General features: G+C 35.5%; 1 protein-coding gene across 4 annotated transcripts in view; it reads left to right on the top strand.

Annotated features, from left to right (window-relative positions):
• ERBB4 (erb-b2 receptor tyrosine kinase 4) overlaps positions 1-14,112 on the top strand; it is a 1,157,221-nt gene that overhangs the window by 425,426 nt on the left and 717,683 nt on the right. For all 4 annotated transcript variants that reach the window (XM_047722028.1, XM_047722026.1, XM_047722029.1 and 1 more), the window contains exon 2: positions 13,624-13,775. In XM_047722028.1, coding sequence (XP_047577984.1) covers positions 13,624-13,775 — 152 coding nt within the window. The remainder of the gene's footprint in view (positions 1-13,623; positions 13,776-14,112) is intronic.

The following is a 14,112-nucleotide window of genomic DNA, read 5'->3' as shown; positions in this document are numbered from 1 at the left end:
CTTTTCTTCCTTTTCCTAGCTCCATTTTATATAAAGAAAGAAAATCATAGGTCGTTCTCTACTTTTAAAATTGCATCTGATGCTACAAAACTTCTATGTCTTAGTGTTGAATGTGATATTTTTGGTACTTGTATTAGCAAATCGCCTCAGATAAAATAAATTAAGGGATTTATAACACACCTCAGCATTTATTCTTTTATTATCATTGCCTGAACACTTCTAACAAAATCACAGCAAGGGAAAGAGTTCCAGTGTGTTGTCACTATATAGCAAATATGATACACACACACACACACACACACACACACACACACACACACACACACATATATATATATGTAAAGTATTCACTTAAATGTAAAAGACATTTCTGAGGTCATGTCCAATAATAAAAAGGATTTGTTAAATGTCACGCTAGCTCTTTATGTGTCATATTGAATAATGAGATTCCATTAAAAAGTTGAACGTTTACTTCAAATCTTATAGATTTTGTCACTTGCTACATTATTATAAAGCCTTCTGTAGATTTTAAATTTTTAAAAAATAATTTAATCTTTCCAGCATTATTGAGATATAATTGACATATTGTATAAGTTTAAGATGTACAATGTATTGATTTGTTACAATTGCATATTGCAAAATAATTACCATCCTAGGTTTAGAAAACACCTCCATCATGTCACATAATTACCATTTCTTTTTTTGGAGAGAACATTTAGCAACTTGAAGTATATTATACAATATTATTTACTTCAATCACCCATGCTCTACATTAGTTCCCCAGAACTTATCCATCTTGTCACTGAGCACTTTGATCAACATCTACCCACTTCTCCCACCTTCCCCCTAGTAACCCCACTAGACTCTCTGCTGCAGAAAATAGTATGGAACTTTTTCCAAAATTTAAAACTAGAACTATCAAAAAAAAAAAAAAACTAGAACTATCATATACTTTAGCAGTTCCACATCTGGATCTAAATATATCCAAAGGAAATAAAACAGGATCTTGAATGATGTATCTTTAAATCCAAAGACGAGTAAGACTTTAATGGTAAAGTATTCCAAATTAAGTGACTGTCCGTGTAGTGTGTTATGCCCTTTTAACTAATCCATGAGACTGTGTAATGAGTAGGGAAGTTACTAGTGATACTAGTAGGGGAATGTCTTTGTTAATATCTCAAAACTATAACATCAAATTTCTGAATTAAAATGAAAGAAAAAAAACTATGACATGTTTGTAGAGTTTTTAAGTCATCTAGAATGGGGGCTGGATTGAAAAACCGCCTTAAGTATAATATATAGTGAGAAAAATATGTCTAGCCTTTCTGTGTCAGAGTAGTTTCTCTTTGTCCTCATTGACAAGTGAATGAGGATGTGGGAGGAGATAGAAATGAACCTGAATAGATGAATAGAATGTAAGTTGTGGTATTTCTTCAAATACAGATGCTACTGAATATTTTGGTAACAACTGTTATGGGGAAAGATCTCCCAGAAAATTTTTCACAAGTGATGTCCACCTTTTGTAACACAAAATAGTATGTGGATATATGTATATAGATACATATATTTTTTTCTGCTTCATATTTGGTTGTAAATGAGTTTTGATCTTGTGAGTCTTATGTATTAGCAGTGATTCAAAATCAGAAAAAAACATTATATTTAATTGCTATTTAACTAAATTTGCATACTAATATCATTTTCTAAAACTTTTATAGAGGATTTCTAGTACAGTGTAAAATGTTACAAATTTGAGACACAGATCTCATTTCTTTATCCTTTGACACTTAGCCCAAAGCCCCGTTTATTATGGCTCCCCAATTAACACTTGTTGAATAATTGCATGGCAGAAGAAATGGATGAATAGCAGGTATTGTCCTAATGATGACTATCTCCTTATCAAACACCTAATTACAATTAGTGTTTGAAGTTGATTACATTGTAAAAATAACCACACAGTGCTCATCTGAATCTGTTTTAGAGAGAACAATCTCCTGGAGATTATAGAATCTGGTTTCTAGAAAAACAGATTTGGGGCTATTAGAAAATAGTTTAAAATAAATTGTAAGATGACATATTTTAATATGTAGTCTATATCCATATCAGATGTTGTTTTGTTTGTTTGCTTTTGTTTTCTCATCCAGGAAGGTTATGTGATTAAGAACTGGCTTCTAAAACTTTCAAACGTTTTGTTAGAGGTGATCTTAGATTACACTTTCCATGTAGAATATCTGGAAGATACAGTCAAAAATGTCTGCTGCATCCCTACCTCTCACAAGTCTAACATTAGCACACTTTTTTTTTTTTTAAAGAGAGAGATCACAAGTAGGCAGAGAAGCAGGCAGAGAGAGAGGGGGAAGCAGGCTCCCTGCTGTGCAGAGAGCCTGATGTGGGGCTCGATCCCAGGACCCTGAGATCACGACCTGAGCCGAAGGCAGAGGCTTAACCCACTGAGCCACCCAGGTGCCCCCACTTTTTTTTTTTAAGTCATTGTTTCTTTCTTAGACATACCATTACCTTGAATAAGCAGGTTTGTATGGATGACCCAGGGGAGTGGCATGGACCAGAGCTTTTGTTTATAGTTCTATAGGTTCATCACTGGAAATAGGCACATGGACTAGGGTAAAAGTGGGAGGGAAAAGCAGCTTGCATTCTTATGGCAAGCCATGTGTCCTAGCATGGAGTTTATTCCACCCAGTGGAGGGCATTTTTCTGCATTTGCACAGAGACATCAGCCCTCATTTGGGGAATGCCTTGAAGGAAGAAGACCCTTAAAAGGGAGCATGTGGGTAACATCGTTACCCACATGTTTTACTCTTGCTATTTTTAAATTTTGCCAACCACTGATTTAGCTTGATTAAATGTCTTTAAAAACACTTCTATAGCCAAATAAACATTTGCTGATGCAGAGAACAAAAAACAAAGTTTCACTGTGCAATGAGTGCTGTAGAAAGACCATAGGGCATTTCTTAATGTACATCTTTATCAGTACTTAAGAAACCAGACTTAGTATGTGAGCATAGCTTAGGAACTAGTCTAGTTCCTTCTTTTAAATATTTCTAACAGGAAAGAAAGTCCGGCAAACTCCACTTTAAATGCAATGAATGGCAAAGATCTCACAGTGATAAGGCATCACAAACGGGCTGGTTTTTATTACACACAAGGGGATGGTCGAAGGAATGATAATCTTGGAAAGAAAGATGGTTGCTAATGTTTACATACTTAGGTCCCACTGGCATTTCACCAGCTTGGAGGTTTGCACTGTCCCTCTTAATCTGAGAGAGTGCATCCAGATTCACAGCAAGACTTCAAGGAGAGCCAGATGATGGGGCAGATGGCAGATGACTAATTTGGCAAGGCTTGATGAGTGGAAATTGTTTGCTTTAATTGCTTGTCAAGTCCAGTACCTACATTAAAGTTAAGGACCCAGCACTTCCACAGAAAATGAAATACTACAAAGTAAATAAGAAGGATTCTGTGTAGGGGACTGAGAAGGGGTGGGAAGAATGATTAAAAAATGCTGGGAGAGATTTGTGGCAAGACAGTGGTAAGGGGAATATTATTTTATCCAAGAATAAATGACATGAATGCAATTTCTAAATCTATAAAGTCTTTCTATTATTTTTTTTTCAGCTCTCAATGTAGGAATTTTATGAGATGTAATTTAAGAAAAAATACAATAAAATATTTAAAGACAGGAAAACAATGAAGAACAGAAACTAAGAATTATATACAAGTAGTTACAAGTCAGCTTTTGATGATGCATATAATGCATTTAAAATAATTTGTAATTATTTTAATTTTATTAGGCTAATTTTTGAAATATAAAATGGAAAAAAATTGGACATATTATAAGAATAACCTATTGGGAAAACTGAATTAGAGTAGACTTACATATAAGACATATTCATAAACAGGAGAGACAATCATGTAAAATTTTTATATCTATCACTTTTTCATCATCACCAATAAGGTAGTTTCTTTTGCAGTATAATTTAGTAGTATATGTAGTCTACAGACTTGCTTTCATCAGTCTGTGCTATAGAATGCCTCTCTTTCCTAGCTACAACTCTATTAGTGAAGGTCTACAATGCCAAATGCCTTTTCATTTGGCTCAAGTATCATTTAGAAAATATTTTCATTAAATTCAGCAGTTTCTCTGTTTTGTTACTTTGGGAGTCAGTAAAATACTGGTAGAAAACGTATTCAGAGATTACACGATAGGAATTTTTTTTTCTTTTTAAAGATTTTATTTACTTATTTGACACAGAGAGAGAGAGATCACAAGTAGGCAGAGAGGCAGGCAGAGAGAGGGGGGGAAGCAGGCTCCCCGCTGAGCAGAGAGCCCGATGGACCCTGGGATCATGACCTGAGCCGAAGACAGAGGCTTTAACCCACTGAGCCACCCAGGTGCCCCGGAATTTTTTTTTTTAAGGTGCCACATTTTTACTTTGAAAAATATTTTATTTCCAGCTTATAAAAGGTAAGTTACAAATCACATTTCCTATTTTGGCAATAATTTTTCAGTACCTTTAAAGTTAATTATAAGGAATACAAAATTTCAGAACTATAAACCCATTTTCTTGATCATTTGGGGGCATAATTATTCATAAAAGGAGCAAAGCATAAAATACCTGGAAAACAATCTAATAAAAATGTTTTATTACATTATACAGGAACATATTTAAGCCAACTTGAGTGTATGTGTGTGTTTTACTTTATACTCAATAAAATTTAAGTTTTAACTGTAGAGATCTAGGTAATCACCACCATGGTCGGTGTGCAGAATTGTTCTGCCATCTCCCAAATTCCCCTCATGATCTTTTGTCAGACCTTCACTGTCCTTCCTCCTCATTCCCTAGCAACCACTGATCTGTTCTCCTTCCTTGTAGTTTAGTCTTTTTTACAAAATGATGTTTCAGTAGAAACATATGTAGCCTTTTCGATTCTATGTAGCCTTTTGAGTCTTGCTTCTTTCTGTCGGTATCACGCCTTGGAGAATTTTCCATGTTGATGTATCAATCATCTGTCCATTTTGTTGCTGAATAGATATTCATGGAATGTGTATTTTCATTTCACCCATTGGAAGACTTTTGAGTTGTTTCCACTTTTTTGTGAATTTGAGTAGCGTGCCTATAAATATTCACATACATATTTTTCTCTCCTTGTATTAATAGCATTCTTTTCTCTACCCGACTTTAAGATCACAGCATGTAATTCACGTAACACACAACATCTGTGTTAATTGACTATTAATGTCATCAGTAAGGCTTCCAGTCAACTCTAGGCTATTTCTTAGTTAAGTTTTGGGGGAGACAAAAGTTATAAGAGGATTTTTGACTGCATGAGGAGTCAGTGCCCACATAGTTCAGGCTCGACAATACTCTTAGCAACTGCTATAAATTAAAGATTCCCTCCTCAGGGCCATTAACTTGCTAGAGCAGCTCACAAAAGTCAGAGAAACATTTTGCTTACTAGGTTAGCAGTTTGTTATAAAAGGTTATAAGTCAGGAATAGCCAGATAGAAGAGATGCGCAGGGCAAGGTATGGGGAAAGCCTGGGAGCATCCAAGTTCTCCTGGAGCATCAATACATTTTCACTGTTAACCTTAAAAATAAAACTGCCAGTTATTTTACTAGCAAAATTGGATTTATTTAGGAATAGCTGAGAATTGCAATCCAGGACAAGCAGGTTGCTGCAAAACTATGCGTAAATCCCCCCATGTATGTGAACATAATTTTTATGTGAACATAATTGTTCATTTATCTAGGGACCTACAAATGGAATTGCTGGGTCATTTGATACGTGTATATTTAATTTCTAAGTTTGTAAAATGTTGCCACAATGTGACCTCCTCAAGAGCATCCAATGAATTCAACCCTTTACATAGTATAGATTTTAAATAAGTATTTTAGAAATAAATTCAATCACAGAATTTTTGAGCTGGGAGAAAACATAAAGATATCTTCTTTGAGAGAAAATTGGAACTGATGAAAACAGAATAATTGTTCAAGTTTGTTCATGGCTAGAAAGTGCTGGAGCATTGGAGTCCCAACCTCTACTTTCTTTGTCTAGTGCTCATTTCTTTAGATTAGGCTGGTTGAGTACTTCACCATGCAAGACTTATATTTTAATTTACTTTAATATATTGCAGAATGCACACATATAATATACTGTATATTTGAATAAGTGGTAGTAGCTAACATTGAGCTCTGTCGTGAGTCCAACATTGTGCCAAGCAAGTTACACGTAGAGACTGATTTAATCCTCACACTACTGCCTATTAGGCAGTGGTTGTTATTATGTCCATTTTACAGAAGAGGAAATAAATTACATTGCAGGCCAGTGATTGAGCTAGATTTTATGCTGGGTGTCTGGCCCTGTGTTCTTAACCTCTAAAGCTGGGTTTATCATTAGAAATACTTAGTGCAGGGGCACCTGGGTGGCTCAGTGGGTTAAACCTCTGCCTTCAGCTCAGGTCATGATCTCGGGGTCCTGGGATCGAGCCCCACATCGGGCTCTCTGCTCAGTGGGAAGCCTGCTTCCCTCCGCCGCCGCCGCCTGCCTCTCTGTCTACTTGTGATCTCTCTGTCTCTCTCTGTTAAATAAATCAATAAAATATTAAAAAAAAATACTTAGTACAAATCCTACTTTGTAGGTAAAGAAACAGAGACTCTGGAAAGTTACTTGCCCAAGTTCAACATTCAACTTTTAAAAAATGGAAAAACCAATATATTTGATCCTGGCTCAGTTACGGTGCTTAGTGACTCCGAAGTCCATTCATTTACTCAACAAATATTGACTGAAAGTACCCTATGTGCCTGCTCTTTTGTGTGTCGAGCAGAAAGGGGAATGCCTTCTTCACAGCTTGCGTTGTAATGTAGAGACATACAATAAACAAGTAAACAAGCAAAATATGTAATGCAATTTCAGATAGCAATAAAACAAAAATGGAGAAGGCAAAGAAGACAGAGCATGATGTATGAGAACGGGCTACTTATTTTAGATAAGGTAGTCAGACCAGGCTATGTTGAAGGAGTGACATCTGAGCAAAGACCTGAATACAGGTTCTTACAGGCCATGTTGGAAGTTTGGATTTTATAATAAGTATAATTAGAAGCCAATGAGTGTTTTCAGTAGGAGACTGATGTGAATGATTTATGTTTTTAAAAAGATCATTCCGGACCCTGTGTGGAGAATAAATTAATCAGGACATGTAGGGAATCCAGGAAATCAGAAAAAAGCCTACTGTCAAAATCCAGGGGAGAGATAAGAGTGACTTGTATTAAATGACTATAATAATGGAAGTTGCAAATTTGGCTTCATTTGTAGATATATTTTGAATGTAGGGCTGCCAAAACTTGCAATCACTATGTAACTTTAATAGCACTCAATAATAGTCTCCAAAAATGTTGGCTACTTCTTACATGCTTTTAAAATATTTTATTTTTTGAGATTTACTATAGCTCCAGATTTTTAAATTCCCAACAACGTGCATTAAACTAAAATGTATTTATTATGCTAATGCTTCTGAAAAGGAAAGTACTTCTTATCATTAAATTAGACAGAAAAATTAGAAAATTTATTGGTCACCACATATGTATTTTTTTAATGCAGACAGTCCCTGGATCATGCCCACACAATGTATGGCTTATGTATATTACTCATTGATTTTTTTACTATGTATATTGTATAGCCTCGTTTAATCAATATATATATTTTTCCATGATACTAGGTCAATAGTAGATCCTGAATAAATAATTACTTTCTTAATTCATATCTCATATAGGCATTTGATTAGAAAGTTATGTAAAAAATTGATTCATTGATTGATTGCTTTTACCCTCCTGTCTATCTTATGTAGAAAATAGAGGGTTAGTTTCCATAGACGTAACAAGCCTCGAGGCAGTAATTCATTTTTAGTATTAATATGGATATTGTTATTGTCATTCTTCTTCTAATGTATTTTCCCCATGAATCAAACAGATAATTACGTGAACCTGCCTTTGTGTGTTTTACAAGATCCTAATTATGTTCCTAATTTTTTACTGAAGGAGGATTATGTAGTTCACTCACTGTGAGAAATAAATCAAGAGGAATAAAAAGCCCATGTTTGCAACTATAGCTACATTTGTAGCAGAATCAATACCAAATAGAATAATTGGTGATTTCATTAAGGCCTCACATACAGCTTTACTGTTGGAGTTTCTGTTGGAATGAAAACTCCAGGAAGCCCATGTAAATTCAGGATTTCTGAAGCTTGAGGTATTATAGGTTTTTAGTTTAAGGACTTCATAAAAGTGTTGGCAGAGTGGACTGAATTTTTTTAAACTTGTTTTGGCTGGTAAGGAAGATTTTTTTCAATTCTATTTGATAAACAACTTTGTGAAATCAATGAAACTTGATGGTTTAAGGATTGTCTTGGGTACATTGCCTGATGATAGAATCGATTGGCAAATAGAAGTTGTGAGGTTTCATTCAGTGAAGGCTTCATGATGAGAAACACAAATGATTTTTATGCATCTATCCAAACTAGTTCTCTTAAAATCAAGTCTGTCTTTCAAGATGAAAATTTTGAAGAGCATACTAGTCATTATAAATAGCAGTTTGAATCAAAAATAAATATATAGAAAAGCCTTCCTGAGACAAAAATTTTCTTAAATAGAACTGTGTGTAGTAAAAACTCCAAAGACCAAGATGTTTGGAGAATAGAGTATTCTAATTAATCAGATTTTCTGTTTATTGGAGGATTTTTTGTTGTCAAAAAATATTTCTAGACATACTCATTCCAATTTTATGTTTTCTGATGGTATATACAAAACACAGCTGATCACTTATCAAACAATGGGAACTTTTCTGAATTGAGAGTCATTTTCCAAATACTGGTTATAATTGTTTTTATAACAAGTGAATGCATATTAGTAAATGATAATTTATTGCAAATCCCTGTACTATATAACTCAGCAAATAAAAAAACCAACTAATAAATTGTATTTCTCTAAAAAGAGTTTATAGCCTTTGTGGATTTTTTGCACAGAGATTTTGTGAATTTTGCACAGAGATTATTTTAATAGTAGTTAATAATTAATAATAATAATAACAATTTCATAGTATGTACTTTTTTCATATATGCAGGATGAGAAACATGGAAAAATATTTAGTTATTATTGTTACATGAATAAATGTTTCTTCCAAAATCTGTTTAAGTTTCTATAGAAAAGGTCAGAATACCTAAATATTTTAGAAAACTTTCCATTTGGATGTTTGCATATTGATTTTTATATGTTGATATTAAAGTACAGGTTTTATTTCCAGTTGAAAGAAACTTGTACAACATAAGTTGTGTATAAATTGCAATTTGGCATTGTATATATTTTAGAAATAGTTTATTAATCAATCTATAATTTCCCCATGAGTAGTTGTATTAAAATATAAGCTTGTTCTCATTGGAATTTAAAATAATTGAAATCTATATTTCATAAACTCATATCATAGTTTCTTTTCTCAACAGACGTTTTACAAATTTGTAAAGATTTTGTTATAATTTTGCTAGGAGCAATAAAATAAAGATTGTGGATTAAGGGTGTTTCCTAGAGAGTCTCTACAGTATATTGGAGAAAAAGAAAAAGCTGGACTTTGATATTGGCCGATAAGGATCATGTACATGAGTCAGTCACTTCTTATTTTCCTGCTTCTGTTGAATAATATTGTACTTATCAATAGAAATTCATTTTTTCTTAATGTTTATTCGTTTTAAGAAGTGAACCTCCCACAGAATCAGTAAAATGTTCAATGATCAAGAATTATTTTGTAGTTCCTTCAGAAACAGACTCTTTTAACTATAGAGAACAAACTGATGGTTACCAGTGGGGAGGCGGGTGAGGGGGATGGGTGAAGTAGGTGATGGGGTTTAGGGCCCTTGTAGAGGCACTTGGGTAGCTCAGTTTGTTAGGCATCTGACTCTTGATTTCGGCTCAGATCATGATCTCAGGGTTGTGAGATCCAGCCCTGCGTTGAGCTCTGTGCTGGGCGAGGAGCCTACTTTAGATTCTCTCTTTCCCTCTCCCTTTCTCTCTTTTCCTCTGCCCCTCCACAACACTTACACAGAAGCAAGTATCTCTAAAAAAAAAAAAAAGAAAAAGGAAAAAAACAAAACAGGTGGGCACATCTTGGGATGAGCCCTAGTTGTTGTATGTAAGTGTTGAATCACTAAATTCTACACCTGAAACTAATGTTACACTGTATATTAACTAACTGGAATGTAAATAAAAACTAAAAAAAAAAAAGAAAAGAAAAAGAAAAAGAAAATGATTTTGTAATTTCATTCCAAACTGAAGTTGGTCAAGAAACCAGATAAAACAGTAAAAATTACTTAAGGTAAAAAAAACATATAACTTAACTAGAATTTAATCCTTCCTATGTATAATATGTTAGCAGCTATAATCAAAATTCACCATTATCTTCATGTTAATGATAATAAATTAATGTAAAACCTTAATTGTTTGAAAACTCTGGCTCCTTTTAGCTCATTTTTCAGCAATTATCTAGGGTGTGTCCCTAGGTCTTATGGTCTAAGATGGTGGTTCAAGGTTTAGCCATCCCATCCCCATTCCAGGGAGCATATTGGAGGAAGGTATGAAGAAAAGAAGCAAAGTCAGCTCCAACCGTGGTTTTTTTTTTTTTTTTTAAGATTTTTATTCATCTATTTGACAGGCAGAGATTATAAGTAGGCAGAGAGGCAGGCAGAGAGAGAGGAGGAAGCAGACTCCCTGCTGAGCAGAGAGCCCGATGTGGGGCTCGATCCCAGGACTCTGGGATCATGACCCGAGCTAAAGGCAGAGACCTTAACCCACTGAGCCACCCAGGCACCCCTCCAGCCGTGTTTTAAATGAAGTTCTAGCAAAGTGTCATATAGTATTACCTCCAAGGGGAGCAATGAAATGAAATCTTTATTTGGGGTGGCCACATGCCCAGCTGAAGTTTGAGTAGTTTATCATTCTGAAGGAAGAAGAGACAGATATTGAGGATTCTAGAAGTCCTTGCCTCCATCCCTAGCACTCTACAAAACTGCATTCTCAATGGCAACAAATGAACTTCAGCATGGTGTGTGAGAGACTTGGCACTCAGAAGGTGGGGAAGTAGCTTGGAGGTGATAAGCTGACAGGACCCTAGAGAGAGGAAGTGATTTTTTTTTTTTTTTAAAGATTTTATTTATTTGAGAGAGAGTGAGTGAGAAGGAGAGCACACAAGCAGGGACAAAGGGAGAGGGAGAAGGAGAAAAGGGAAAAATTGTAATAAAGTCATAAACAGTTATTTGTTAGGCACACAGAAATGTACCTCCCATTGAAAAGGGAGCCTGAAGGGGGACTCGATCCCAGGACTCTGAGATCATGACCTGAGCTGAAAGCAGATACTTAACCAACTGATCCACCCAGGCGCCCCTGAGAGGAAATGATTTTTAGCATTTCTTTATATATTAGATTTCAGAAACAGTCTAAAGATTATGAATTGGTTTTCTAGAACTGCTATTAACAAAGTACCACAAACCATAAAGCAACAGTAATTTATTCTTTCATAGTTCTGGAGGCTAAACGTTCAATATCAAGGTATCAGTAGGGCCTCTGAGACGGGCAGCATCTTCCTAGCTCTAGGGATGCCATCAATTCTTGATATTCCATGGTGTGCAGCCACATCTCATTCCCATTTTTTCCTCTATAGTTACACGCCATTTTTGAGTCCCCTCCCCCACCCCCGCCCTGTGTCTTTGTATCCACACGCTATCTTCCTCTCTTAGAAGGACACTGTTATATTGGATTTAAGACTTACCCTAATGTCTTCTTCTTAACTTAAAGACTGTGTTTCCAAACAAGGTCATAGTCACAGATACCAGGGGTTTAACCTTCAATACGTCTTTCAGAAAAAGACACAATTCCATTTCTAAAAGAATATTTCTAGAAAATATACTGTTTGATGAACTAGACATCCAGACAGGGAAAGATTATGGTTTTTTCGTTTGTTTGTTTGCTTTAGCACTGTGGTCAAAGGTCTACATTATTCTTCAAGACTTCTAGATTTAGGTTTTGTTATTTTTGATGTGTCAGGAGGCAACAACAGTTGTCAAGATGGTCTTAATTGGGAACCTGGGTGGCTTAGTTGGTTAAGCCTTTGCTTTTGGCTTGGGTCATGATCATGGGGTCCTGTGGTCGAGTCCCACATCAGGCACCCTGCTCAACAGGGAGTCTAGATCTCCCTGCCTCCCACTCCCCTTGCTTGTGCTCTCTCTCTGTAGAATAAATAAATAAAATCTTAAAAAAAATTGTCTTAATTATTGGAAAGTATCCATCTATATATATTTTTTCCTTTGTGTATGGAAACTCGTTTGCTTGAAACCCATTCCCTTGAATACAGCCAAGGCATTATGACTCGTCATTTCTGTGTGCCTAACATATAACTGTTTATGGCTTTATTACACAGTCTGTTCTTCAAAGTTTACGCTTTATATCTTGCCTTAATTTGGCTATATTATATAACTTACTCAGAAGTAAGTTACTAAGAAGATTATTTCACATTCATTTCCTTTTCAACTTTCCATAGTATTATTATAAGATTCATAATGTAGTTTTTTTTTTCAGTCTACTAAAGATTAGAGTTGGTGCATTAAATGATAAAGATCTTGTACAGGCAGATACAGAAACCATAAGAAGTAATAACCAAAACACTAACTTCTGGAAGACAAATATCAACACAGACAGAAATAAAGAACACACGTGTGTACACTCGGTGCTTGGGTGTGAACAGATTCAAGATCCACGCTGTCAAAGAAGGCTCACTGAGATCCTTTACTATCAGTCCATTATACCTTAGAATACTAATGAGTATACAGAGGGGAAATCCAGTTGATATCAACCACAGCTCATATTTTGTAACATGTTCTGTTTCTAGTATATGTTTAAAATGTAAGGACTACAAATGTGATCGCTTTAATTTTCACTCTCTGCTCTGTTTCTTTCGAACCTGTGCCGCCTTAGTCTCTGTGTTTCATCCATGCAACTTAGGAATATAAAACTATGATATCATTTATATGTCTTATCTAAAGAAGCTGAACTCATAGAAACAGAGATTAAAGTGGTGGCTACCAGAGCTCAGGGGTGAGAAAAATGAGGAGATGCTGACCAAGAATGCTGACCAAGGGGAGATGCTGAATAAGTTCCAAGGATCTAACTTATAGCATGGTGACTGTAATTAACAACACTATATTATATACCTGAAAGTTGCTAACATAGTATATCTTAAATGTCATTACAGAAAAGAAATAGTGATTGTGGGACATGATGAAGGTGTTAGCTAATGCTATTACGGTTTTGATCATTTTAAAATACATAAGTCTATCATATACATTGTATCCCTTGAATTAATGCACTGTTATGTCTCATATCATGATATAGTGGGGGAAAAATAAAAGAAAGATATTATATCTGTGCAGTTTATGGGTATAATGGCATGAAAAATATTTTAATTTGGGGAAACAGAACAGGGTGTGTGGGATAGAGTGTTGAGAGAGACATTGTCGTTGTGCATGTCATGGAGAAGTTATATAACTTCCTCTGTATCTTCTTTTCTTGGCAGTGTGTGCAGGAACAGAGAACAAGCTGAGCTCTCTCTCTGACCTGGAGCAGCAGTATCGAGCCTTGCGCAAATACTATGAGAATTGTGAGGTGGTCATGGGCAACCTGGAGATAACCAGCATTGAGCACAACCGGGACCTCTCCTTTCTGCGGGTAAAGCTGTCTCTTTCTTTCTTTTCTTTTCTCTGTGAGTGGACAGTGGTGTCACAATGCATAAAGACAGACCAGCTTGCTTGTATTTGATCGTGATACTCTTCTGCCTGGCAGGGACCATGACTGTAGGCAGAAGATAAGAGATACCGAGGCATGCCTAGGAAAAGAACAAGAGTAACAGTGCCATCATGACTGACATCCTAGGTTCAGAGCAGTTACTGTTACTCAAGATTGATGAAAGATTTTGTCAGCCTGTGGTGCATGATATCTAGCAAGTCTGCTTTTTTTCTGAATTGCAGGCAAGAGGAAAACTGTTAGGCTGGGGACTAGGAGAGTC

The sequence above is a fragment of the Lutra lutra genome, chromosome 3, assembly GCF_902655055.1.
Source record: "Lutra lutra chromosome 3, mLutLut1.2, whole genome shotgun sequence".
In the NCBI taxonomy this organism is placed as follows: domain Eukaryota; kingdom Metazoa; phylum Chordata; class Mammalia; order Carnivora; family Mustelidae; genus Lutra; species Lutra lutra.
This window is presented reverse-complemented; position numbering and strand designations above follow the sequence as displayed.